We start from the raw sequence: 23,645 nt of genomic DNA, 5'->3' as shown, positions 1-23,645 counted from the left end.
GGTGGTGATAAATTGGAAGAGGTGGTAAAAGATGTTTTGAGACAAGCTGAGGACTGTCGTGCTCTGAGAAAGAGCACTGGTACACAATGCAAACTTTGGCTCTTTTTTGAAGCCATATTCAGTATTGTGCTACAAGTGAATGTGACAAGCAAGGGTTTGGAGTGCCTGCCTTGGCAGCTGGGAGCTCACAGCCAGGTAAGCACACAGCCCCTTTACAATAGTTTTGCCACAGAAACAAAACTGGGAATAACAAAGCGTGCTCTGCTGATAGGCGAGGGGAGTGCCAAGGAACCATCTTTGGGGAACCCCGGATGCCTGGAATCTATATCCCAACAACGAGGTACCAATGGGATCCAAATGCAATGATACCTTGCAGCCTATAGCAGTGGGATGAAATGCAGACTGGCTGTTTCTTCAGATACTGGATAAGAGGATGAAGTCTAGGGAATATTTGGAGTCCTCTTTGGAAGGGGAGGGAAGAGCAGATCCCCTGTTTATCCCAGACTCGAAGTTGTCTTTGGCTCTGGCAGCTGTGCTCACCTGGGCTTGGTGGGACATGCAGGCAGCTGGCTCACCTGCAGCAGGGTCTGCCAGCTTCCTGATTTCTCAGGGATGTGTGCTCCCTGTGGGAAGCATGTGCAGAGATGTCGAGAGCAGAAGCAATGCAGGCAGCCTGAATCACATTCCTCCAACTCGGCTTCTCAGCAGAGCACTTATTCCGGGCTGTACTTCCCCTTGATTGATTGCCCCTGCCATTGTGGGGCTGACATCTTACAGGGGAGTCTTGCTTGGTCCCTTATTGTGGGAGCATGAGGAATGATCATTCCCCAGCGACACCCGTCGATAACAGTGAATAATAGCCAGGAAGGGAGGCAGACAACAGTAGGAACATGCTCAAGAGAAGTGCTGTAATTCTTGGGACAGGGCACTTCTGCAGAGGAGGAGGAGGAGAGCTTGCAGGGTGGACGGGAGGGGGGCGTCCTGTCACTGTTGATGCTCTCTAGAGCTCAGCAGCTGGAGACAAACATTGGCTAAGGATGGTCGAAGCTGGGAAGGAAAAAAAGCAAGGAGGGGAAAGGATGAAGTGAAAAGAGCTAGGGGCCACGCTGGAGAGTATACAAACAGCCTGGCAACCTCCGATGCATGAGGGATGAAGAAAACAGACTGTGATTCACTATGTGGACCATCTGGGTAATCTTCTGGATTTCAGCTGTCCCGGTAGGTGCTCAGATCTACTTATTCCCGTTTGCATGGAATCACATGTTATCTGAGTAATTCTGCACACCTCTATTCCATTAAGTTGCGGTGTCTCTGTTTAAAAAAATCTGTGTAGAACCTGGGATTTTTAAATTTTATCCTCGCTTCTGCTGCTTGCTGCACTAGTTGACAGTGGCCAGGTGACTAGATGCTGGATGCCTCAGTTTCCCCACCTTTATAAAGACAGCAGTGTTACTAATCCACTTTGACAAACATAGCAGGTTCTGTGATGAAGGAGAAAAGATTTGACACCTTTCAGAGAAGCTTTACTGACTTACACCACCTTAATCCCTTAAGGGGCAATGCCCGTGTCTAGCATTGCCTCCCTGGACTCAGATTGAAGGAACCTGCAGCAATGTTTAAACCACAAAGTTTGTTTTCTTTTTTTTTAGTTTTATCACTTTACTGAGATTTATGTGGCAGATTGTCACTGCTGAGCTCCAGGCATTGGATCAGTCAGAAAGGAGAGTGGAACCTGGGCTGTGATCTCCAGGTGCTGCTCAGGTTATGCAGATTTTGAATGCATATAAAACAAGGGGTGAAATATGTCCAGCTTGGGTGTGAGAAGTTAGGAAATGATCAAATCACTGTTTCATTGCAACTAATGGAAAAATCAATTTATTTGTCCTAGCAGGGGATTTGGTTCCAACTATGAGAAAACCTGAGCTCTGCCTAGACTTTTTAATTGCAGAGTGAATGCAATCTTCAAACCTTTTGCCTTTTAATCATCTTCAGCAATAGAAATAGTGACTGTGATGGTTTTCTTGTAATTTTAGTTTCTTATTCTTAGTGCTACCTAAAGAAAGGACTCTGTAAATAGATGTCATTGCTCAGGGTATCCCCAAGAGCACCTCCTTCTATTGGTTCTTTTTCTAGTCTTTCAAAATACCTATTTTGATTTTGCCAGGCATCTTTTGTTTTTTAAATCCTATCATTAAACTAAACCCAGTTATTTTAAAATTAAATGGCTGTGAATTCTGTGAATTTGAAGTGTTTATATCCATTCATTTCACACTTTAAAAACTGTGTTGGCTGCTCCTATCAATATTACAAACTGCAGCTTTTTGCCCGTTCTGGAGATCTATTTATCACAGCTATCTCTGGAATGGGTTTGGTATCTTTAAACAAAATATGAGGATGTCTTGCTCTCTGTCCTGGTTTCAGTTGGGATAGAGTTAATTGTCCTTCTAGTAGCTGGTGAAGCGTTAAGGAGATCAAAACTGTTTCAGGGAACTGTTTAGGAAGAGATATAGAAACCGCACGTAGAGGAGCGAGCCCCTTTCCCTGCTCGTTCTCAAGCAGCAGGACAGGCTGTTTGCTCCCACTTGTGGATGGTAAACACGAGTGAGACTGAGCACAGCTGGTAGCAGAGTGGGGTTATCTGGCCGTGGCATGGGAAGCGGACTTCGCATCACTCCGCAAACATCCACGTGCTCGCACCCAGCCTGCCCCGTCAGACTGCCAGCGCTGGCAAAGACTGGCTCAGGGACTTGTTTGTGGAAAACAAGGTCTTTAAACCAGCACCTGGAAGCTCTCTGCTTTAAAATGAAACAGGGATTAAAATCCTGTTAGCTGCATATCTATTACCAGGAAGTGGTATCCAGCTGATTAGAAATATAGGGTGAACATCACTTTGTGGAGTAAAACAGTAATTGTAAGGCACTACCTATGTTGTAATCCTGCTTGAACAATACATTTAATGTAAGAAAGTAATGCTGTATCAGATCATCAGGGTGGTCTTCACAACTGGGTGTGCTAAAAGCATGTGGCCTCATTCTAGCCATAAAGAAATAACACAGAATTTAAATCTTTCTAAACCAAAAACTTTCTTAGGACCCACATTTCTTAAAAGAAAACAGTGCCCACACAATATAGAGGCTTATTTAAGATGAAGTACTCCCCTATTCCTGAGATCATTGTTAACATGATTCCTTGCATTTATTTTTACATATGTTCAGTATCATCCTAACAACCCACACACAAACCAGACTGGTTATGTTGGCCACTTCAAATGCTCAGCATTCAAATCCTGGCATCAGAAGACAGTTTCTTTCATACAAGGTCTTGGAATGTGTGATTCCAGAAAATTCATTACATTGTGCAAAACCAGGTGGTTTCTAGTTTATTTATTTCATTACACACAAAGACAAGGGAGAAATAGAATGAAGTTAAACACACCACACCAATTAGATGAGGTATGATACACTGCTGAAAACATCAAACTTTGTTCAGAAATACAATACTCAAAAAATTTCCAGCCAAAATAGTGGGAATATGGTCTTTAATGTCTGGTATGCTAAAATTTAATTGTAGAAAAGGAATAGTTCTCATTACAAGGTTTTCAGGGATTGTTCTTTCTCCCTAATCTAATCTGAAAGTGATCAGCAATGCTACAGGATTTATTAGGTTGAGCAGTAATGTGATGCTGCTAGGTTAACTTTCTTGAACAAAGAACATAAACAAATTCTATCTGATACTTTTCAACTAATAGATCCTGATGATTGGCTTTTAATCTCCTAATTATGTGTATACATACATATGCATTTTTATATAAATGTACATAAAAGTTCCATAGTGAGAATTTATAGAGATTTTGGGTTTATCCATGAGAGAGAAATTTTCTAGTTCATTATAATGAGAGTCCACTTAAATTCAGGTTTCTTGTGTCAAAAAGAATAGACACTGGTAAAATAACAGAAAGGATAAAAATACTTTTTTTCTGAATGGTGTAACTGTTAAGACCTTGTTCTGCAAATAATTTTGCAATGATTTTCAATATTTGTCATTTTAATGGTCTGTAGCTGTTTGGTTTTTTCACTCACTTTGGTCCAGCTGCATAAAACATAAACACACATTTAATGGCTACATCAGGATTGAGTGAACACTAACATTTCCACATGGTTTTATGAGAAAGGAGGATGGGAAGATGAGAAAATAACCTTAGGACAAATTACCATCTAGGTTCTCACAAAAATCTGGGTGAGATTTTGCTTTCAGGTGGGCTCCTGCAGCTACCAGATGGTAGCAGTGAAAAAGGCTTGGGTGGTCTGCAACCAGTAGGTGTATTTAGATCACTTGTGCCCAGGAAAATGACCTGCCAGGTGTATGGTTTAACACTGCCATGGGTGAGTGATTAATTCTCTGTTACTCTAGGAGACTCCAGCAGTGTCCTGGATGTTTCTGCAGTCTTTTAGAAGAGCATCCTGCTCATGTACTTAATTTAGCAGAATAACACATTTTTCTCAATGTCAGTAATGTCAGCAAAAGGGAGAAGACATAAACTCAGTCTGTGCTTGCCTGCTGCTACGATAAAAATGCAGATTTAATTGGGAAAATTGTCTGTATTTAAAGGAAATATTGCCCATAGTCAAGTGATAGATTTGCATGGGGAATGTGAGCATAAAAAGGGTAAATTCTGTCGAGATTTTATAAGTTTTGAGAGGAAAAATGATTCCACTGCTTTTAAAATTTGTAGATCAAATCTGTTCCACCTGTCTGTGACCTCCTGAGTGTCCTGAAAAGGGAGGAAGAAAAGTGTTTGGAGACTCTTTCCCTGGAGGCAAGGAACAGAACAACTGAAAATGATCTGCTCCTGAGCTCAGGTAAAGGCTGAACAAATGCACATGATAAAAGCTGCTCTCACATGAACTGGGTGCCTCAAACTCAAATACCCCTACATCCCTTCCCATAAGAGGCATGCACTTAGTATACTATGTCTCCTTTAGGAGCAGAAAAACAGGTAAGATCTGTTACAAGGTTTTGAGAGCGGGATTTGACCTTACTGTGACAGGAAGAGTTGTGGGAGCCTTCTAACCCAGTTGCTTGACTGCAGTCCTCACAACTAGGGAACACACCAGCAACAAAGTATTGCAAATTGCAATAATCTCTTTGTGGACAAGGATAATTTAAAAAGTCACCCTGGCAAGTGTAAATTTACTTAACTATATTTGCCTTAAAAATCAATGAAGACCAGCAGCCAACATTTAAATCATGTGGCTTCAAAGTCCTCATTACTTCCTCCTTGCTCTAAGTTACTGTCACCTAACAGAGTTCTTGAAATTCAGCGAGGATTTATCATCATATAAAGGAGTTTTTTGGCCTGGGAAAGTTGTGGTACTGAGTCCTCATCATGTAGACAGCTTTGCTTTCACAGCTGAGCAACTGGGGTCATGTGCAAGAGATTATTAAACCTTTCCTCTGAACTGTGTGTTAGTTCCCCCAGGCAGCTGCTGGGTCAGCATCTCAGAGAGAGCACTGGGTGTAGGCAACATATGTGACTATTTTTGGTGTGTGACCAGCCATCGCCACCAAGGATGGGGTTGTGTGACTCACAGCATCTCGCAGACTGAACTGATTCTGGGTGGCTTTTGTGAACTGTGACATGGGCAAAGTCCTCACCTGCATGAGAAAGGAAGGAGCTCCCATGAGATGTGCTGTGTGCAGGCTATCTGGGCCACAGACAGGCTACCATGCAGAGCTAAGGTGTTTTCTTAGTTTCAAAGCCTTCCTCTCTAACAGAGAGTGTTGGAGACACAGAACAGTCTCACTATGACCTGGCCCAAGGGCAGAACTCAGAGACAAGATCTATTGCCTTGTTTCTTAGGATGCCTAGCATTTTTCCCTGTCACTGTTTTATCCCTGTCCCTTGCAGACTGATGGGTGTGAGCACAGCTTCAGGACATTACAGCCATGTAGCAGTGACAGGATACCTTATGGCAGACTTCCAGATACTCCACAAGACAGACCTGTCTCATTGCGTATAAGAAGTTTGATGATATGAATAAATCAGTATTGCTTGTTTACTTCAGCAAACAGGAAACCTATTTATTTTTCTGCTTAGATCCTGTGATATGGCTCTAATGTTCAGCTCTGTATTTGCTTTGCACCAGAGCTCCACAGATGCAGACAAGTAGAACTCCACAGGACTGTGCAGGTGTGGACCCACTCTAGCATTAGCAAGCAGTACCATTGTACAGACAGTCTTGTTTTATCTCAGTCAAATAGTAGCTTCTCAGCAGAGATTTAATCCAATTTTAAACTGGATCCACATCTTAAAATTCCCCCAAGGCCTTTTGTTATTGGAATTTTTAAACGGGATAATTCTACCTAAAATTCTACCAAGCTCTAAGAGGGATTTGTTACCTTGGTAAATTAGGGAGTAATGCTTCTATTCTGGGAAATAACACACCTGAAAATACCTCCAGCTTTTAAGGTATCTGCATCCCTGAAGTCCATGTGGAGAAAATCCTATACAGGGATTTCAGTTTGAAGAAGAGAGAAACAAAGCTGAGGAATTTAGTGCTTACCCTTGGTGGGTCATGCAGGGAGAAAGAAAGGTGGCTTTGGAGGGTGTGGGGAACCTTCCATACCCCATCCTTCCTGCACCTGCCCCAGAAGCTTTGACTGGCATGGGCAGGGAAAACGACAAAGCAGGGGACAAGCTCCCACCATGCCATCTCTGCCACAGTGCTCACATCTCTGTGAAGATGGCACAAATAAAGGAATTCATTTCTGGAGAATCAGGCACAAAGTACCTGAGCAGTGAATGTTTCTTATCCTCCTGCAGTAAAAGAAAAAAGGGACTCTGCCCTTGTGATAACATTCATTTGGGAAAGGGAGCAGTGTAATATTAACGTGACCCAAGTCATGGTTATGGTCTTTTTTGTGCATGAGTGAAGACAAGAAAATTTTCTTGAGAGTAAGGAGCAGGGCAGGGAAGCTACTGGAGACCTGGAACCTCTGATCATGATGACACCATGTATTGCTGCTGGGAGAATGCTGGTTGCTACTTGAGCCCAAAGAGCACAGGGCTGTGTGAGAGAAGTGTTGCTGTCCTTTGTCTCCCCCCCGAGGCTCTTTATCTAACTGGGGGTGGGAGGCACCAGCTTTCATCCATGAGGAGTGGCAAGAAGCCCACCTGCAGGAGGAATAGCTCAGCTGGTTTTTGTTTTCTCTTCCTGGATGGAAACCACCCAACATCATAATTTTGCCAGGTTTTTCTGTGCACTGAGTCTGATTTGGGGGTTTTATGCCCATGGTGTTGGCATAAAGGTTCGATAACCCAAACAATGCAGCGCATTAAGTCATAAATATCACCCAAGGTGAAGTTTTGCTTGCCTTTAAACTTTTGCTTTGAAGTAAATCCTTAGCAAGTCTTATAAACATTGGCACAGGGAGGACACCAGGGCTGAGGTGCCGCCCTGGCTGTGAACAGCTCTGTATTTTCAGGCACTAGGACTGTTGCGCAGGAGGAAATCAATACATTTCTAGAAATGTAAATATTTTTGTCAGGCTAATGGTGGTTGGCCTTATAAAGCATGAAGTGTTTGAGGAGAGTGCTCGGTCAGCACTTCCTCCCCTCAGCTTTCAGGGAACGTGCAGGGCAGTCAGCACACGTTTGGGTACACCAGGCACAGGGCAGTCCTGACATGCCCCAGTGGCCTTTTTTTCCCCTGTTATGTTGCAGAAACCACAAAGAAGGATGTGCTAAAACCATTGACCAGTGAGTGGAGGCAAAAGGGAATGAACCTGAATGATTTCAACCTGTATCTGTAGAAGAGCAAAATAAGTAAGGGTAGGATTGCAATTTGTCTGTGGTACAAAGAGCATCAAATGTAGGTATTCTCCAATAACACTCTGCACCTCAGGCCAGAATTAATCCATGCCAGCCTCCAGCACCTAAGCAAGATGCCTAAGTAGAGATCACCATCATACTGTGCTCCACTGACCACCAGATTGGCTCCCTGAGGCATCTCTACTAGCCCTGCCAGAAGGCAACAGAGTCAAGCTGAAGGTGCAGCTGGAAAAGCCTCCCTCTCTCCCTGACTGTGAGAGGGGACCACAACAAGCCCATCCTTAAAATAAGCAGCCCTTGCACATAACTGAGGGAAATGGGGTAAGTCTGGGCAGCCACATTCAGTGAGTTGTTTGTTGGCATTCTTCACTTCAGCACAGCCTAGGCATAGTGAAAGAGAGGAGTATTTATGGTGATAAAAGGAAGACATCGATACTGTTCCTCTCTATCCTTTCCCTGGTATGATGAGATTAGCTCAGCTGGTTAGAGCATGGTGCTAATAATGCCTAGGTCGTGGGTGTGATCCCCAAACGGGCCATTCACTTAAGATTTGTACTCTCCTTGTGGATCTCTTGCAACTCAGAATATTCTGTGATTTAAGTGATCTGTGGTTTAAGTATCATTGTGAAGCTGTTTAGACTCCTAGTCACAGAATTGCAGAATGGGTGAGGCTGGAAGGGACCAGTGGGTCATATGGTCCAACCTCCCTGCTCAAGCAGGGTCATCTAGTTGCATTTTTTCCTGTTTACAAAAATATTATGTAAGGAAAACTTTAGGATGACTCAAAGTGGAAGCTTTAGAAACACTGAAAGTAAGGTAAAAAATTCCCATCTGTTTTCTTTTATCTTTCCAGGGCCATTCAGTAGTTACTAGCAAAAAGATACATAGCAAAGGGCCTGATGTGATGTTCAGAATGACTCTAATTGCTATTTGTGTGTCTAGTAGAGACCAGCGGGGTCAATGACCAGACTGGGACAGGTCTGGGAGCTTGCTGGGGCTGGTTTGAAGCAATCAGGACCTTCTCTGTCCTATCCAGGTCTCAGCAGGACTTGCTCTGTCTCATCCAGCTTGTTTTTCAGAGCACTGAGCATCTTTGTTCCTGTAGCTGCCTTGGTGGGAGATGTTGCATGGCGTTGTGCTGCTTGGAGGTGTCTCCCAGTGTTTCATTGTTGGAAGAAGTTGGAAGGTGTTATGTCACTGGGAGATGCTGTATGGTATTTCCTTGTTGCCCCCCCAGGCAGATGTGCTGGAATGTGGGATAACATGAGTTGCTGGCCTTCATCCACTGTGGGACAGATTGTCAATGCTCACTGCCCTGAATTCTTCCAGATGCTGACTGGGAAAAAAGGTAATGCTAAAATGATGTTTTTCTTGCCCAGGTGCTTTTTATTAAACACTTATTTTTAAACATTTTATTTTTTATTTACAAAGACCCCACTCTCAGGTCTGAATTTGAAATGAATTTTTTTCCCTCCTTCTTTTAAAGAATGAAAGCTACTTAGCAGCTCTAAGTTTTCAGCACTAAGCTAAACATGAAAAAGCCTCGAATTAAAGTAGCAAGATCTTTTTAGTGTTTATTTTTTCTAGCCAGTTGGGAAAAAGTGCAGGAAGTAAATGCTATCCTGAAATGCAGGTTTTTAGCATAGTTTCTTAAGGAAAAGAGTTTTCTCCACTCAGGTTCTGTGTTTATTTGCGTCTTTCCCCTTTTGATAACTCCTAAAGCCAGTGGCTGGTCCCAGATGAGCTTGATGGGGACAAAACTTCACAGAGCATTAGGTTCACACAAGTTTTGGCAAACATCCAGCTTGGCAGGCAGAAAAGATCCCCTTTTTTGCCTTCATTAAGAGGAAATCTGCACTGGGGATTTCTCTCTTGGCTGTGACAGGAATCCACACAAGTGGCACAAACTCATGGAAATTCAGGTTTCATGGCTCATGAAACAATTCACTCAGAGGCGAGCTCAAGCAATGCTTTTTGTCCTTTTTCTCAGATATCTAAACTAGAAATGAAGTGAAATTTACTCCCAGTAGGCGACAGTAATCATGAGCTATTAAGTAAGCCTGCTTTCTGTTCATTTCTGCTTTTCAGTAATGCCTTAGAAATGTGTTTACATTTCTCTTTAGGGAGTTAATGATTCAAATGAGAAGAGGCTTTTGCATTCTTCAGTTATAGGACACAGATTAATGAGGTCCAGTACTTACAGAAAAGCAGACAGATTGATTTTATGAAGGGAGGAACAGGAGACAAAGTATTAGATTGTCTAATAAAGATTACATAACTCAGAGGAGAAGCACTTAGTGCTCTCTAAATGAAATCAGACATGAGCCACTCAGATTAAAATAAAAACCGTGCTACTTTCTGTACACACGAACATTATCTGCCCTTTGAGCCCTTTAATCTGGTTTAGAGTAAAGGATAAACTACACAAAGGCATAGATCGCTGTCTGGCATCCACATCTTTAGCATGGTGATCCCGGCCCTTAAATGCAGTAACTGAAATCCCTGCTGGTACAGCCACTAGAGGGAATTGTTCCCTGCCTCTGGCCTTCTCACGGGGGAGGAGGCAGGAATTTGTACATTCAAAGTTCATAATTACATCTCAAATGTTCACTGCCTTATCTTGGAGATAGTCCAAGAGCTTAAACTTTACTTGCCCTCCTTATCGAGAAGCTGATAAACAATAATCAGCATTACAGTGTTCAAAACAGAACCCCAAGACCTGGTCCATCACCACTAGCATCTTATTTCAGTCTCTGCATCTGGAATTTTGGGTCAAAATCAGCAATAGTTTAACCTCATTCTCATGGCCACATTTTTCTTTGATTTAATACTGGGGTTGGCTTTTGACTCCTGACTTTATTTACTGCTACAGTCATTGCCCTGTTTGAAACAATTTTGAAAAAGCAAAACAAAGATCTGCTTGCCTCAAAAGAAAAGCAAAGGTTTTCTCTCCTCACCACTTACAAAGCAGATGGGCAGCCACAAATGCCAAAGGCCCATATGTTAAGCCATGCGGATGGCTCTGAACTCTGCCCAAACCCTGATCTCTGTGCTGACATCTAGATTTGCATTTGCTGCCCAGACTGCCTGGTCCCTTTCTACATAGCAGACCAAAGAAACAAAATCATCTGGAACCAAGTAGCAGAATTGACCATGGTGTCTCAGGCAAGATATGAAGAAAGGTGTGACTATTGTGAAGATTCAGAGGCAAAGGCCACATCACATGGTCCCAGTTCCACAGCCATCCCTTTAGCCAGAGTTCCTTCTTGCCTAGGCAACTCCAAAAGCCTCCAAACTATGATTAAACACCAAGCACAATCCTTAGACAGACTGCAGACCCCCAATCTGCTCTGAGTGGGGCATGCTGCAGTTTCCCCAGTGGTGTGTGTCACCCATAACCAAGGAGCATTGCTAAAATTTTCCTCATGTCCATATGATGTGCCTGGCATAATCCCCTGTGTTTTGCATATAATGCATGTGCACACCAACACAGAACTTCACCTCTTCTTGTCTGATCTGCTTTGACAGCCTCGGGCACAAAACAGTCACAGGCACGTTTACAAGTACAGTGCTTTGCTCCAAGTTAAGTAAGGGTGTCTTAGTAGTTGACACTGAAGTAGAGAATCTGCCACCACACCACCCCCTTGCTGGGTGCCAAGGCAGGCTGGGGAGAACCGTTTGGAGAGCTGTTTCTTTCCTGTTGTTGCTGCACTGCAGCAAGGCATAGAAAACCTGGCTTAGAAAGCAAGCCTGGCCCTTTCAAAGATGCTAAACTGGAACAGGATGTTCAAAAAAGCATCAGAATAATAGTCTGATAAGGACACACCCAGATCTCTTCCCACTCAGAGTTCTCAGCGTGTTTGCTGTGCCTTGCAGGTTTACAGAGGTGAGTTCAACTCAAGTGCAGACATGTTGTCAGGTCATCAGCATTAGCCCAGAGGTAGCAGGAGCCCTGACTCTGTCCTGACAATTCCAGCAGGGCTCCAAAGAGGATAAACCATTGCCAAACATTGCTGCATATGCATCTCCCTCAGTTCCCTCAACACTGCAGGGATGTTTTGCAAAAGCCAGACAGCCTGAAGTCCTCATGGCTAAATATGTGGGGAAAAAAATGGAATTTTATGGAGCCCTCTGGCAAGGCTTGTACTAAGAAGGACTGCTGATTTCATGTCCCCTTTAAGTACCTGCTAGCATTGCCATCACTGCAACAAAGCCAGGATTTCACTTCATGTTTCTAAAGTATGATTCTTACTGGACAGATCAATGAGATTAGGACAGTGGGCAGTGGTTTTACTTCTTTGTAAAAGTTTCCCTTCAGCACATGCCTGCTAGGGCCACTTTCTTCCAGAGACATTGTAAGTGGTGTAGGGCAGGACTTCCCACTTCCACTTTAGTGCCAAACATTAATATGGACGAGTTCCAAACTATCCTATTCAGCCACGTGCAACTTGCTGGGCATTCATCTCACTCAGCTTTAGGAGTTTAAAAGTCAGACATCCCAGCAGAAGAAGGTCAGACAAACTGCCCTTTGCAGATACCAGTCCAAAAAATGAGTTGAATTCTGCAAATGCCTACTTTTCCCTGAAGACAGCCACAAGGGACACAGTTGGACTCAAGTACTCAGCTTTCCAGAAACTGAGCTTAAATGAGGGAAATTTCCTCCTAACATTTAATTTGCAAGTAAGCAAGGAAATCAACTGGGCAAAATAATGCCCAGTGCGGGGAAAAGACTTTTAGTTTTCATTTAAATCCTACTGAAAATCTGTGACCATCTACAGTTTTGTGTTCTATTTGGAGCGTGACAAACCACAGTAAGGAGGTGGAAGCATTCAGTAGAGTATCAGGTTTGCATGAAGTTTGAATCTGTGATTGAACAAGTCGTGTGTTTGCTGATCTTGGAATAGTGGCCAAGAAACACCAGATGTACTGAACAGTATTATTTATGTTGCAATTAATAAAAACACATCCATCACAGTCATCCCTGAGTGGGCAAACAATGTTATGACCCACACAAGTACACTGGGCAAGTATCAACAGAATTAGCTCAGCTGCATTTTGCCTCCAGCTATGCAGAGTGCACTGCCTGGGGGAACATACTCTCCTGGCTCCTGGAGCAACCCTACATGGTGATTGAACACTGAGAACAACAAAAATACAACTGGAAATGATCATACCCCATTCTGTCTTTTTTATTGTTACCACACAGGTTTTGTGTACCGAAACTGTACAAGCGAGGGCTGGTCAGACCCATACCCGAGACCTGACATTGCTTGTGGCTACAATGTCAATGACACAACCAACGAGGCCAGAGTGAGTCTAAGTGCCCATAACCACAGATCTGCTGCTCTGGGGTACTGGGGAGAAATGTGTTAAGGAGAGACTGGTTATGTTGTGATTTAACTCAGGTGGGGCTACTGCTATTGGTGGTTTTCAGCATGAATGCTTCCTGCAAATGATTGGAAGTGGTTGCTCAGGCTGAAATTTCAGTAGCTGATTTTACAAGAAAATTTATTCATTAAATACAAGGAGAGATCTTTTTCTTGGTGTGGGCTGATCTCTACCAGACAGACAAGGTAAAGATGTGATTATATGTTCCCCTGCAGCGTTCCTATTTCATGACCCTGAAGACCATGTACACCATCGGATACTGCACCTCCCTTGTGACGCTGATGATAGCCTTAGTGGTCCTTGCCTCCTTTAGGTGAGGAGAAGTATCTCTGGTTTGTGTTTGGCCAGGACTTCTGGTCATCTCACCTGACACAAATCCTTCTATTTATTTCAGGGGAAATTAAAAATTGAAGTATTTCCGAAAACCTTCACAGAAATCAGTGACAAAATTTATCTCTGACTCCTGTCTCCCAGAAAATGTCAGGACTGCTCATTATGTTGTGCTCTCCTTTTCAAATTGTAGCTGGATGCATGTTGCAAATGGCATCTGCACCAACTCCCTGATGAGGTCTTCCCATGATTTCAGTGTCCCTTAGGCAGAGTGTCTTTCCCTCTGCTGCTCTTTTCCCCACTTGAGACTGTGGCTAAAACTTTGTTCTAAGTGCCACTGCATTGACTTCTGGAAAGGTGTTTCTATTAGCAATGTGACATTCAGCTTATCTTCACTCATCCCTGTAACCTGGAATTTGTACTGTGCTGCTTATTCAGTGAAATTAATTTCCCTTACAGTAAGTGTCAGGGCGGCTCCTCTGGGCAAAAGGAAACCAAACTACTTTGCAAATTTATATTCAGGCTGCATGGCCTCTGGACACAGATTATGTGGAGATTTAATACAGAAAACCCTGCAGGCACAAGTGCACTGTGCTGGCAGAATAAATAAATTCATCCAGGTGTGAATAAACACCTTGGGTTCATGTTACTCTGGAAAGGAGGGAGGGATGCCAGAACAAGCATATTGGCATGAAATCACAATTTTCCTGGCAACATTCAGCTTGTTTTAGTACCTGAGTGGAACAGATGTGACTGTAGCTTTTTAAGGTCTTCTCTAGGATATCCCTCTTGGGAGATGCCTTAGCCTTCCTTTCACAGACAGAACAACACTGTTCTTCATTTGTCAGTTTAACACTACTAAGGATTGAAACCTGCTGTTTACAGCCACAGGCTCCTTACATTGGTAAAGAATGTCACTTCACTGGATCTCTCTCTCATTTTTTTGCAGAAGACTTCGCTGCACAAGGAACTACATCCACATGCATCTCTTCACATCGTTCATTTTGCGAGCCTCGTCCAACTTCATCAAGGATGCTGTTTTGTTTTCCTCTGAAGACACAAATTACTGTGGGGCATACACGGTAACCCTTTGCCTGCCAGCTTGCTCCACCCCTCAGTTTCCCAGCAGGATCCTAGCAGGATCTAGTGTGCAGGGAAGGAACTCTCCCTTCCAGCTTTATATTCATCATGAAGGGTTATGGGAGAAGAGAGGTATGCTTCTGCCCCTTCTCTGAGAACACAATAAATATTGCTGATGTACACTGCAGTGTGAGACCTGATAGTAAGATAAGGGCTTGCACTCAGAGAGTTTGGGACCTCTCAAATTTTGAAAGGTTTTTGCCTTTTTCTTTTTATTGGCAGCAAAATATTTTGAAAATTTGGGGCTGAGGAGGGGTGAGCAACACTGCAGATGATGGTCAATGCTTTAAACTAAAAGACAAGAATTAGGGAGAGTAACAAAAATAGGTTTGTTTTGTTTTGTTTTACCCCACTGGTTTTGCTGGATTTCTGTTGCAGAAAAATAATACTTTGAGAACATTGTCTTTATCAACTAATTTTCTTGGGGAAAAAAGATTGACAATACATTCATCTGCTTCTCTAAGGTGATATTAGTGTTACTGGTACTAAGGAGGTAGTAATAGTGAAATTCCCCTGAGACAGTAACCTGAATCCATGTGTCCATGACACATTCAGTTCTTCTAGTGAGGCAGTTGATTAATGCATTTAGGAGCGCCAGCTCTGCTTTCTTGTCATGTGAACCCCTGTCTCAAGGACACCCATTTAGTCCCCTAATTGCTATAAAATCTCTATTTGCCAATTAATTTACAGCTCGCTCTTTCTGTTAGAAGGTAGGCACAAACCCAGGCAGGAGCTAATTACCCTCTCTTTCCTCAGGCTGGCTGTAAGCTCACCATGGTCTTCTTTCAGTATTGCATCATGTCTAACTACAGCTGGCTCCTCGTGGAGGGACTGTACCTCCACACTCTCCTGGTGATTTCTTTCTTCTCGGAAAGGAAGTACCTCTGGTGGTTCATCGCTCTCGGATGGGGTACTGGTTCTCCCTTCAGCAAGAATAACTGGGTTTTTTCTGCCTCTGGGATGAACTCATGAAGCAGTAACTGGTTTTTCCAATTGCAGGTGCCCCAACAGTGTTTGTGGCTGCATGGGCGACTGCTAGGCAGCTCCATGAAAATATTGGGTGAGTGGTATGGAGGGGGGAAGCTGGCACGCCAGGGGAAGCATGCAGCCCCTGTGCAGGCTGTTCTATGGCATCCTGCTCATTTCTAATTGCTGGGAGGAGATAAATCAATCAACACCCTGCTGTGGTGGGAGCCTTCATCCTAATGTGGGTGTGAGTAGAGGTACAGATGAGCAACATGAGAAGAAGCTTCCAATTCCATTTCAGCATTTTCAAGGGTAGGAGGTAGCTTTCAGGTATGAATTCAGACCACAGTGTTTTCAGTATCTGTATTTAACTTTCTGAATAGTGAAACTTTGTTTCTTTCTCTTCTCCCTTTCAAAATTTTGAACAGTGTTTATACTTTAAGGGAAGGACATATTTCTGTCCAGTGCAGGTGGGCAGCTTTCCATCAGACATGTTGTACCACTAAGTAAGAACAGTAAATTAGTTTCGTAGAGAAGGGAATAGGGGCCTATCTAAGGTACAAAACAGACTAAACCTGTTTGAAAAGATACCAATGTTTTGATAACTGACTGCACCTTCTCTTCTATTTTTACAGGTGTTGGGACATTAACACTGATGCCAATACCTGGTGGATCATTAGAGGCCCCATAGTTGTGTCTATTTTTGTAAGTCTTTTCTGGGACAAGCAGATTCAAACTGTATTTTCAAACACTGTGAAGTCAGAGCTCATCTACTCAACATGCTTTAGAAGTGTGTTAATGAACTGATCTTAGACATGTGTCTGAACTGGTGTGACCCATGAGTTACTGCTTAAGCAACTTCTGCTCAGCAGGACTTAGTAACTAATGCCCCAAAGCTAAGTTCACAAGGAAAGCTAGAATGTCCTCCCAAGAAGCAAGAGGCTGAAGATCAGGTTTCCACATCCTGTTGATTTCATGTGAACTTGGCTGGTTTGTGGAAGCTTGTTTTGGACTGTTTCAAGGAAATCTCCGGAGGAGAAACGAGTGGCTGTACATTTCAGTACAATTACTTTTGTGTCTGCCGGTCAGTGCCTCTCTCAGCAAAGCCAAAACCAACTTGCCTTACATGACCACTGGCTTTTGTTTTCAGGAATGAAAACAGCTCACAAGCTGCATGCACCACGTATTAGTGGGCAGCACTGAGGCACTGCTCAGTGAATTAAGGCACAGGCGTTGAAACTCAGTGTGAACCCACCCTGTGCAAGGCAGCAGTGATGACAAGAGCAGTTCGGTGGATATAATACTCAGCACCTGTGTTTTGAGCATTTGCTGATACTCTCCTTCAGAGCCTTAGGTACCAGGGGGCTGGAGCTGCTGCTTGGGATAGTTGTTCTGCCCGATGAACATGCTCTGGGTCAGACCATGCTTTAATGACCTGTCTAAAACCCTAGCCCAGAAACACGAACTGCTGGTTACTCTCAAGTAACCTGCTGACACTCCAAGTGAGACCCCAAGAGCTGGTTGAGGTTTTCATGTTTCCAGTAAGAACCATTATGTTTGCAAAACACAAACTGCAACTTCTGCACACTCTCAGAAACCCAGGCAGCTGAGATGGTGGGTTAAAGTTCTGCTCCCACTGACCAGTGAGCAGTCCTGCATCCCCACAAGACAAGCACCAGACAGCACAAGTGATTTGGGATCAACTTAACCAGGCCATGGCACTTATTTTTCTTTATGAAACAACCCTCATGCTAGGAGCCACTCAGCAATATTTAAAAGCCAACAAGACCCAGGCATTCTGCAAGACAGAAAGCACAATCTTAATTTATCTTTTGGCGGTCCCCACCCGCTATCGCCTTCCAAGTGTCCTCAGAATGCTGATCCTGCCTGGTTTAGCCACTGAAGACAGAAGCCGGCTGCCTGACTCTGCAGGTTTTACCCAAAAGAGGCTTTACTCAAGCCCTTAGCCAAACAGCCAGATCTTAAGAACCCAGATCTAATCTTTGTATTCCTCACAGCCCCGAGCAGTTCAAAGGGCAGAAAATCAGCGCCGATAAACACCTTTGTGCTCCCAGGCTCACGTTCATTCCTGCGCTGCCCGCGGGCACTGCCTCCCGGCAGGAATCGCACCGCTCCCCCTTCCCCGGTGGTTTTTATCAGTGAAAAGTCCTGCTCAGTCTACACGGCTCGTCCCTGGCCTAATGGGTTAAAAAACCCAGAATACCCCGACCTGAACCTCCTTTGCTCCCCACCACTCATGAAATATTTCTTTCCTTCATGCTCTCCACCTCTAGCTCCTCCCAGCTCTATTCCTTTCCTCGTCCCTCCCCAGCTTCCCCAAACTTCCAGCCCTCTCCAGACTCCCTCAGCAGCCACAGTTGCTCCCTTTCCATCCAGCAACTTTAAAGAACTCAGGGACTTCCTCGGTCTGTCCCATCTCCAGTAGGCCCGGTTCTTTTAGGAAAACCCACCACCCCAGAGCCCTGCTCCAGTGCCCACAGGCACGGACGACCCACCATGAAGAGGATGCACCTCTGCAGTGGTGTTTCCCGGCACAGGGAAGGGTTAAGGGCCTGCCGCGGTGCAGGGTGTTGCAGAAGGGGTGCAGATGTGCCGGCTGTGCAAGCCAAGGGCAGAGCAGCCCGAGGTCGCTCCCCACGGGGTGCAGGGCACTGGCCGCGGGACAGACACACAGACACGCTCAGGCGGCTCTGCCTCCCTGCAACTCCCACTCTTTCCCTGAGGGTCAAACGAGCAGAAACAGCTATTGCCTCATCTGCACCCAAACTGAGCAGATCAGCATTTTTACCTGATATCCACCCTTCAAGATGGGGGAAATGCGAAAGGAAGAACTCCAGTGTCGACTCTCTCCTCTCCCCATTTTTAACTAATTTGCCTCGTGATCCTAAACCACACTGAGTGTTTCCGGCAGAGAGCACACAGCACTTGCAGTCCCAGATAGCAAGTGATAGCTCCAGTGCTGCCCCTTTGCTGGCATCCAAAGTGGGGCCAGACTGTGCAGAGGCTGCCAGAACCCCACAGCCACAAGGGGCCAAACCGATGCTCCTGGTCTCCCTGTCCTTTGGTGATTTGCCTGGATAATACGGCCTGACCATCTCCATAACTAAAGCTGCAGCAAACCAGCAGGGAAAGCAGCCTGCATCCAAGCCCAGGGTGGCCAAGCAGGCTGGAGAAGCAGGAACAAAGACTAGGATGGGAACATGGACACAGGCAGGCCAGCCCCAAGCCCTGTAATCGAATCCCCAAACTGGCTCTGCTGATACGTGGCAGTTATGTAAGTGGATACTGGGTTTGTTGTTTGTTGGGTTGCTTTTGCATTCTTACTTTGGGGTTTTTTTTCAGATTAATTTCATTCTCTTTGTCAACATTTTAAGAATCCTGATGAGGAAGCTCAGCTCCCCTGAAAAACGGAGCAGTGATTTCAACCAATACAAGTATGTCCCTTACACCCCTTATAAGACATGCAAGGCCACCTGAGCATTTCTTGCTCTTCTACACCAGCTTTTCCCTCTGTTTTCATTCTCAGGAGACTTGCAAAGTCAACACTCCTCCTCATCCCTCTCTTTGGGGTCCACTACATCATCTTTGCTTTTTTCCCTGAGGACGCAAGCAGCGGCACAATGGAAATTCAGCTGTTTTTTGAATTGGCTCTTGGATCATTCCAGGTAATATTTGACAAGCTATTACTTCTTTAAAGTAAGAAAAGGAGGTAGAACATATAACTCTGCAACAGACTAGAGCTTCCAATGGCAAAGCCAAGCTGTCTGATTTCCCTTGAGATGCCTCATCCCCATTCAAAAGCTGAAACTACAGTTCTGTGACCATGGTTCTTTTATCTTTTAGGGCTTTGTTGTGGCTGTACTTTATTGTTTCCTTAATGGTGAGGTGAGTTTGGTGTATACAACACTCTTTTTTATTGCTGAAGCATGCCTCATTAATCAGTGGGATACATTCCCCAATGAATTACATGTTTTATCTGAGGGTTTTCTTCCCAGCTACCTAACATCACTCATGAAATTCCTCCTAGACCTGGCAAGCCTAGGTAATTGTATGCCAGATGCAAACTTCACCTCTCAACTACTGCAACCCTTTCATAAATCAGATAACATTATTACTGTCTGGGAACTGAGGGTGGGAGCACCGTCCCTCACACAGTCACACTGACAGCCGACTGGTTCTGACGTATGGTACCATTATCTGTCATCCCATCCATGGCCATTTTATTTACTCAATCCTTAGGAGGGAATTTATCAAAAGCTATACCCAGTCCAAGTTTATTAGGACTCTTGTAAGGTAAAGCTTTTGGTAGAGAGACTGTTTCCTTTGTAGTTGCATGACAACTCCCAGGCTTCTGGGGTAGAACTTGCACTCTGAAATGCTGCTGCTGGTAGAGGTGAGGGGAAACATTACACCAACCTGGAAGATCTAGAGCTAATTGGAAGGGGAAAAAAAAACCAAACCAGTGCCTAAGGAGAAAAAGTCACTTTGAAATGACAGAGGGTTTTGAAATACCCTGACTGATCTTTTAACTGGGTTCAGAAAAAGTGGTTTTAAAAAGAAAATCTGTTTGTTTTTTTTTAACTTAGAGTGCCAAAATGTCCTGGTTTTATATCTAAACTTCAGATTCTGGAAAATTCTAAACCAAACACTTCATAAGGCCAACTAGATTCCATGAACAGTTTCACCTGCAGTTAAATAGCAAATTGTGTGGCTGAACAACAGTATCACTAGAAGTGTCAAGAAATAGGCCTTACCTTAACCCCTTAAACAGGGGGTTGGTTAAATAAATAAGCAAACCCAAACCTTGGCAAAGGTAACCCACTCTCATTTTCCTGTTATACTGCTCTCTGCAGTGCAGGGCTCCAACATAAACTAGCTGAACTAAGTATTTTGTGGCCTTTCTACCTAGGTTCAGCTGGAAGTTCAGAGAAAATGGAGGCAGTGGCATTTAAGCAAACACTGGCGTCAGCATCTCAGCACCTCAGTGAGTAACGGAGGAAGTGGCTTGACTCAAGAGATGCAGATGGTGAGGTCCAGCCCACCAGAGCACAAGAGAAAAACCCTCCAAAGGTCAAGTGTGCTTTAACACTGTGCACCTGAGGGTACCTCCATGCTCAGATACACATGGTTGTGTCCCATGGGCTGAGCTGGGAGCCTTGTGTACATATCTGACAGCAGGACTTGGCTGTAGATCAGTGGTTCTTGGAGCACATCTGTTCGTGTATATCCTGTGCAGCACCACGGTTATTCTGCAAAGCAAAATGGGCCAAAAAATTATGCTTTTCCTTGAGTTTCTGGCCACAGTAATTTCTCTTTCTTTCCACACCTGCTGCTAGTTCTACCTTAAATATGACCTTCCATTTTCCATGTGGCTCTCCAGTGTGTTCCAGGCTAAGCCAGGCTGTTGAGTTTTTGATGTTCTCTATTTCTTCTGCTGCAGAAGCTGGGAGGACATTCAATTTTATCTGATGAAGGTTACATGCCATCCTCCAATACAGCCCATGGGTTTGAAATGTGAAACTAATTAATCCCTCAAATCTACCAAGGTTCAAAGACTCTCTGTTGTGGTGATGTATGATGGACACTGAGAACATAAAGCATAGCTGAACTTCAGTTTCCTCTCTGACTGCATATCCATTGCTCCAGTGACAATGCTTCAGACAGCTTTTTGCCTTTGCCTCTTTTAATAGTGGATACCTTGGAAAAAATAGTGGTCCAATTTGGATATTTGTATCATTTTGAAATGGTGAAAAAGCTATTACAGCATATTCCAAGGGTGACCAAAAAAACTTCAGCAAGATAGCTGATTCCTATTGTGTCTGTACCTCTGAGACTTGACCAGTTTGTATTTGAAGGGAATTAATGGAAGCTCTTGAGACCTCTAAAGCTCAATTGAACTGGACAGTAGAAGCTATCTGGTGAAAAACACTACCATAGTGGTTATCAAAAATCTCAGTAGAGTTTACAGTCCCTCACTGTACTGAAATCTGCAAGGCTGTGCACTGTAATATGCTGTCGAAAAGTATCTGAGCTACTACAGCTTTATGCTCTTAAGGACATAATTAAGCAAATTTCCCTGTTTTGAATGGGAAAGGGATACAATAATTCATCTGACAAATGAAATCAGATCTCCTACTTGATTTTGTATCCACATTTCCCTAGTTGGGGCGATTTTTGGCTTTGTTTCTTCAAGGGCAAAGATGATTGAACCAAAAGCAAATGGTGTTTATCACTTCTCCCTCCTACAAGACATTGGCAAAACATGCATGGCATGTCAAATGCTGCCTGAGCAGCACTCCTCAGCCCCCTCTGCCAAAACTGCTCCAACGAGCTTTTAATCACACCAAATGCCTACATGGTAGGCTTCTGCCATTTTATCAGAAGGCAAACATGCAGACAAGTTAAAAGGATATGTTCAAGGTTAAATTACCTGTACCGAAGCAGGTTTTTGAGTGCTGTTAGCTCTGTTTGAAACTCTGAGATTCGGGAAAAAAATATTTTTTTCTCTGGCAGCGCTGACAGTTACCCCACACCCTCCCTGGTGCAGCAGGTGCTGCAGGCAGCAGCACAAGGAGGGCAGCCAGGAGAGGAAGGGCACTCAGCAGCAGAGAGAGCTTCGTGGTTGCTCCAGCCTGCCCTGCCTGGTTGGCTCATGCAGGTCACCCAGCAGTAGGACAATTGAACCTCTTTTCCATGAAAAAAATAATGAGATGCAAAGCTGTAAACTAGGAGTGTTTTAAGGAATTACTTTAAACTCATATTTTTAGAAATAGCAAGATTTCAAGTTGGCTTTCTCCTTTAAAAGTCAGCCAAAACAAGTGGAAAGAAGAACAGAAGCAGGATCAGTCCCATGACCAAAGGAGAAGTGAAAGCCCCTTCATGAAGGTTGGAATGAAAGATCTCACTTTTTGCTGACTCACCCAAGCCAAGCAGAGCCTCTGAACTCCTTGGCCGTTCACTCTGTCCCAGTGCACTTAGCAAGTGAGATACTTACAAAAAACCATAACCTTAATTTTCTCTCCAGCCTATGAAAGAGACCAAGAAGGGTGAAACAACTTGTATGTTCCCTGAGAATTAAACATTCATCCTTCAAGCCAAAGCAGCTGTTTGTTTTAAATGCAAATGCCTCCTTCCAGCATAAATGAAGAAATACAGATTCAGAGATACAATAACATGCAATTAATTAGATCTGATGCAATTATTGGCTCTCACACAAGCCAGTGTAAGAGCTCAGCCCTGCAGTGCATAGTTAGGACCAGCACAAGATTGGGTGGAGCCCAGGCTGAGCGTGATACCTATATGTACACGGGCATACCACATGCCCCAGAAAAAAATGCTTCTGGTTTTTATATTTAAAAGCCCCCAGTTCTAGCATAAATTATTTTTTACACTTTTGGTTTTATTTGTCTTGCCTGGAATAACCAAGAAAAAGGAATCATTCCCAGATTCCATATTACATGTTTGCTTCAGGCATCAAGCACAAGCCTTGTTTGTATGAAGAGCTGAGGCTCCATAAAAACTCCTAGATGTCAGCTGGAATTTGGAGTCCTCAGCTCTTGGGGAAGAGCACATCCACTCGGGAAGATGCCAGAAGCAGGCGGCCCCTGGAGTTATGATGCTGTGACCTGGTCCTGCTTTCCGCTGGGTGTAGGAAGCTGCTGCCAAACACCACCACGGGGGAATGGGTTCTTACCTCTCCCATCTCCTAAGCAGGCAGTGCAAAGGCTGCCTGCACTGCTGGGGATCTTGCTTGTTTAGCTGTGCTGAAGGATACTAGAGAAAAGAGCTGCTTAGCTCTGGGGACATTGACATGTTTATAAGCAGATGAAGAGGAACAGGAAAGCAGATCTCAGCAAGCAATGCAAAAAGCAGGAGATGAAGGCACACAGACTGAACACAGACTCCATATTCGTAGGCTCCACCCACCTCCTTTTCACTGCCCTTGCTCCTGGGTAATCAATGTAAATTA

General features: G+C 44.1%; 1 protein-coding gene across 2 annotated transcripts; it reads left to right on the top strand.

The window, feature by feature from the left end:
* The first annotated feature begins 225 nt into the window (after positions 1–225).
* Positions 226–22,775, top strand: SCTR (secretin receptor). Of its 2 annotated transcripts, XM_010407106.4 has the most exons (13): positions 226–1,218; positions 4,733–4,859; positions 9,069–9,179; positions 13,038–13,141; positions 13,435–13,532; positions 14,499–14,631; positions 15,446–15,599; positions 15,689–15,749; positions 16,291–16,360; positions 19,019–19,110; positions 19,203–19,341; positions 19,520–19,561; positions 20,586–22,775. In XM_010407106.4, exons 1-13 carry the CDS (start codon positions 1,177–1,179, stop codon positions 20,760–20,762), a joined length of 1,350 nt encoding a protein of 449 aa, XP_010405408.3. In that variant the 5' UTR covers positions 226–1,176; the 3' UTR covers positions 20,763–22,775. The 2 variants fall into 2 exon arrangements, with proteins under 2 accessions (XP_010405408.3, XP_039411469.1); XM_039555535.1 differs by lacking the exon at positions 9,069–9,179.
* The last annotated feature ends 870 nt before the right edge of the window (positions 22,776–23,645 follow it).

Source organism: Corvus cornix, chromosome 7 (genome assembly GCF_000738735.6).
Source record: "Corvus cornix cornix isolate S_Up_H32 chromosome 7, ASM73873v5, whole genome shotgun sequence".
Taxonomy (NCBI): Eukaryota; Metazoa; Chordata; class Aves; order Passeriformes; family Corvidae; genus Corvus; species Corvus cornix.
The sequence above is the reverse complement of the archived record's forward strand: the minus strand, read 5'-3'. Positions and strand labels throughout refer to the sequence as shown.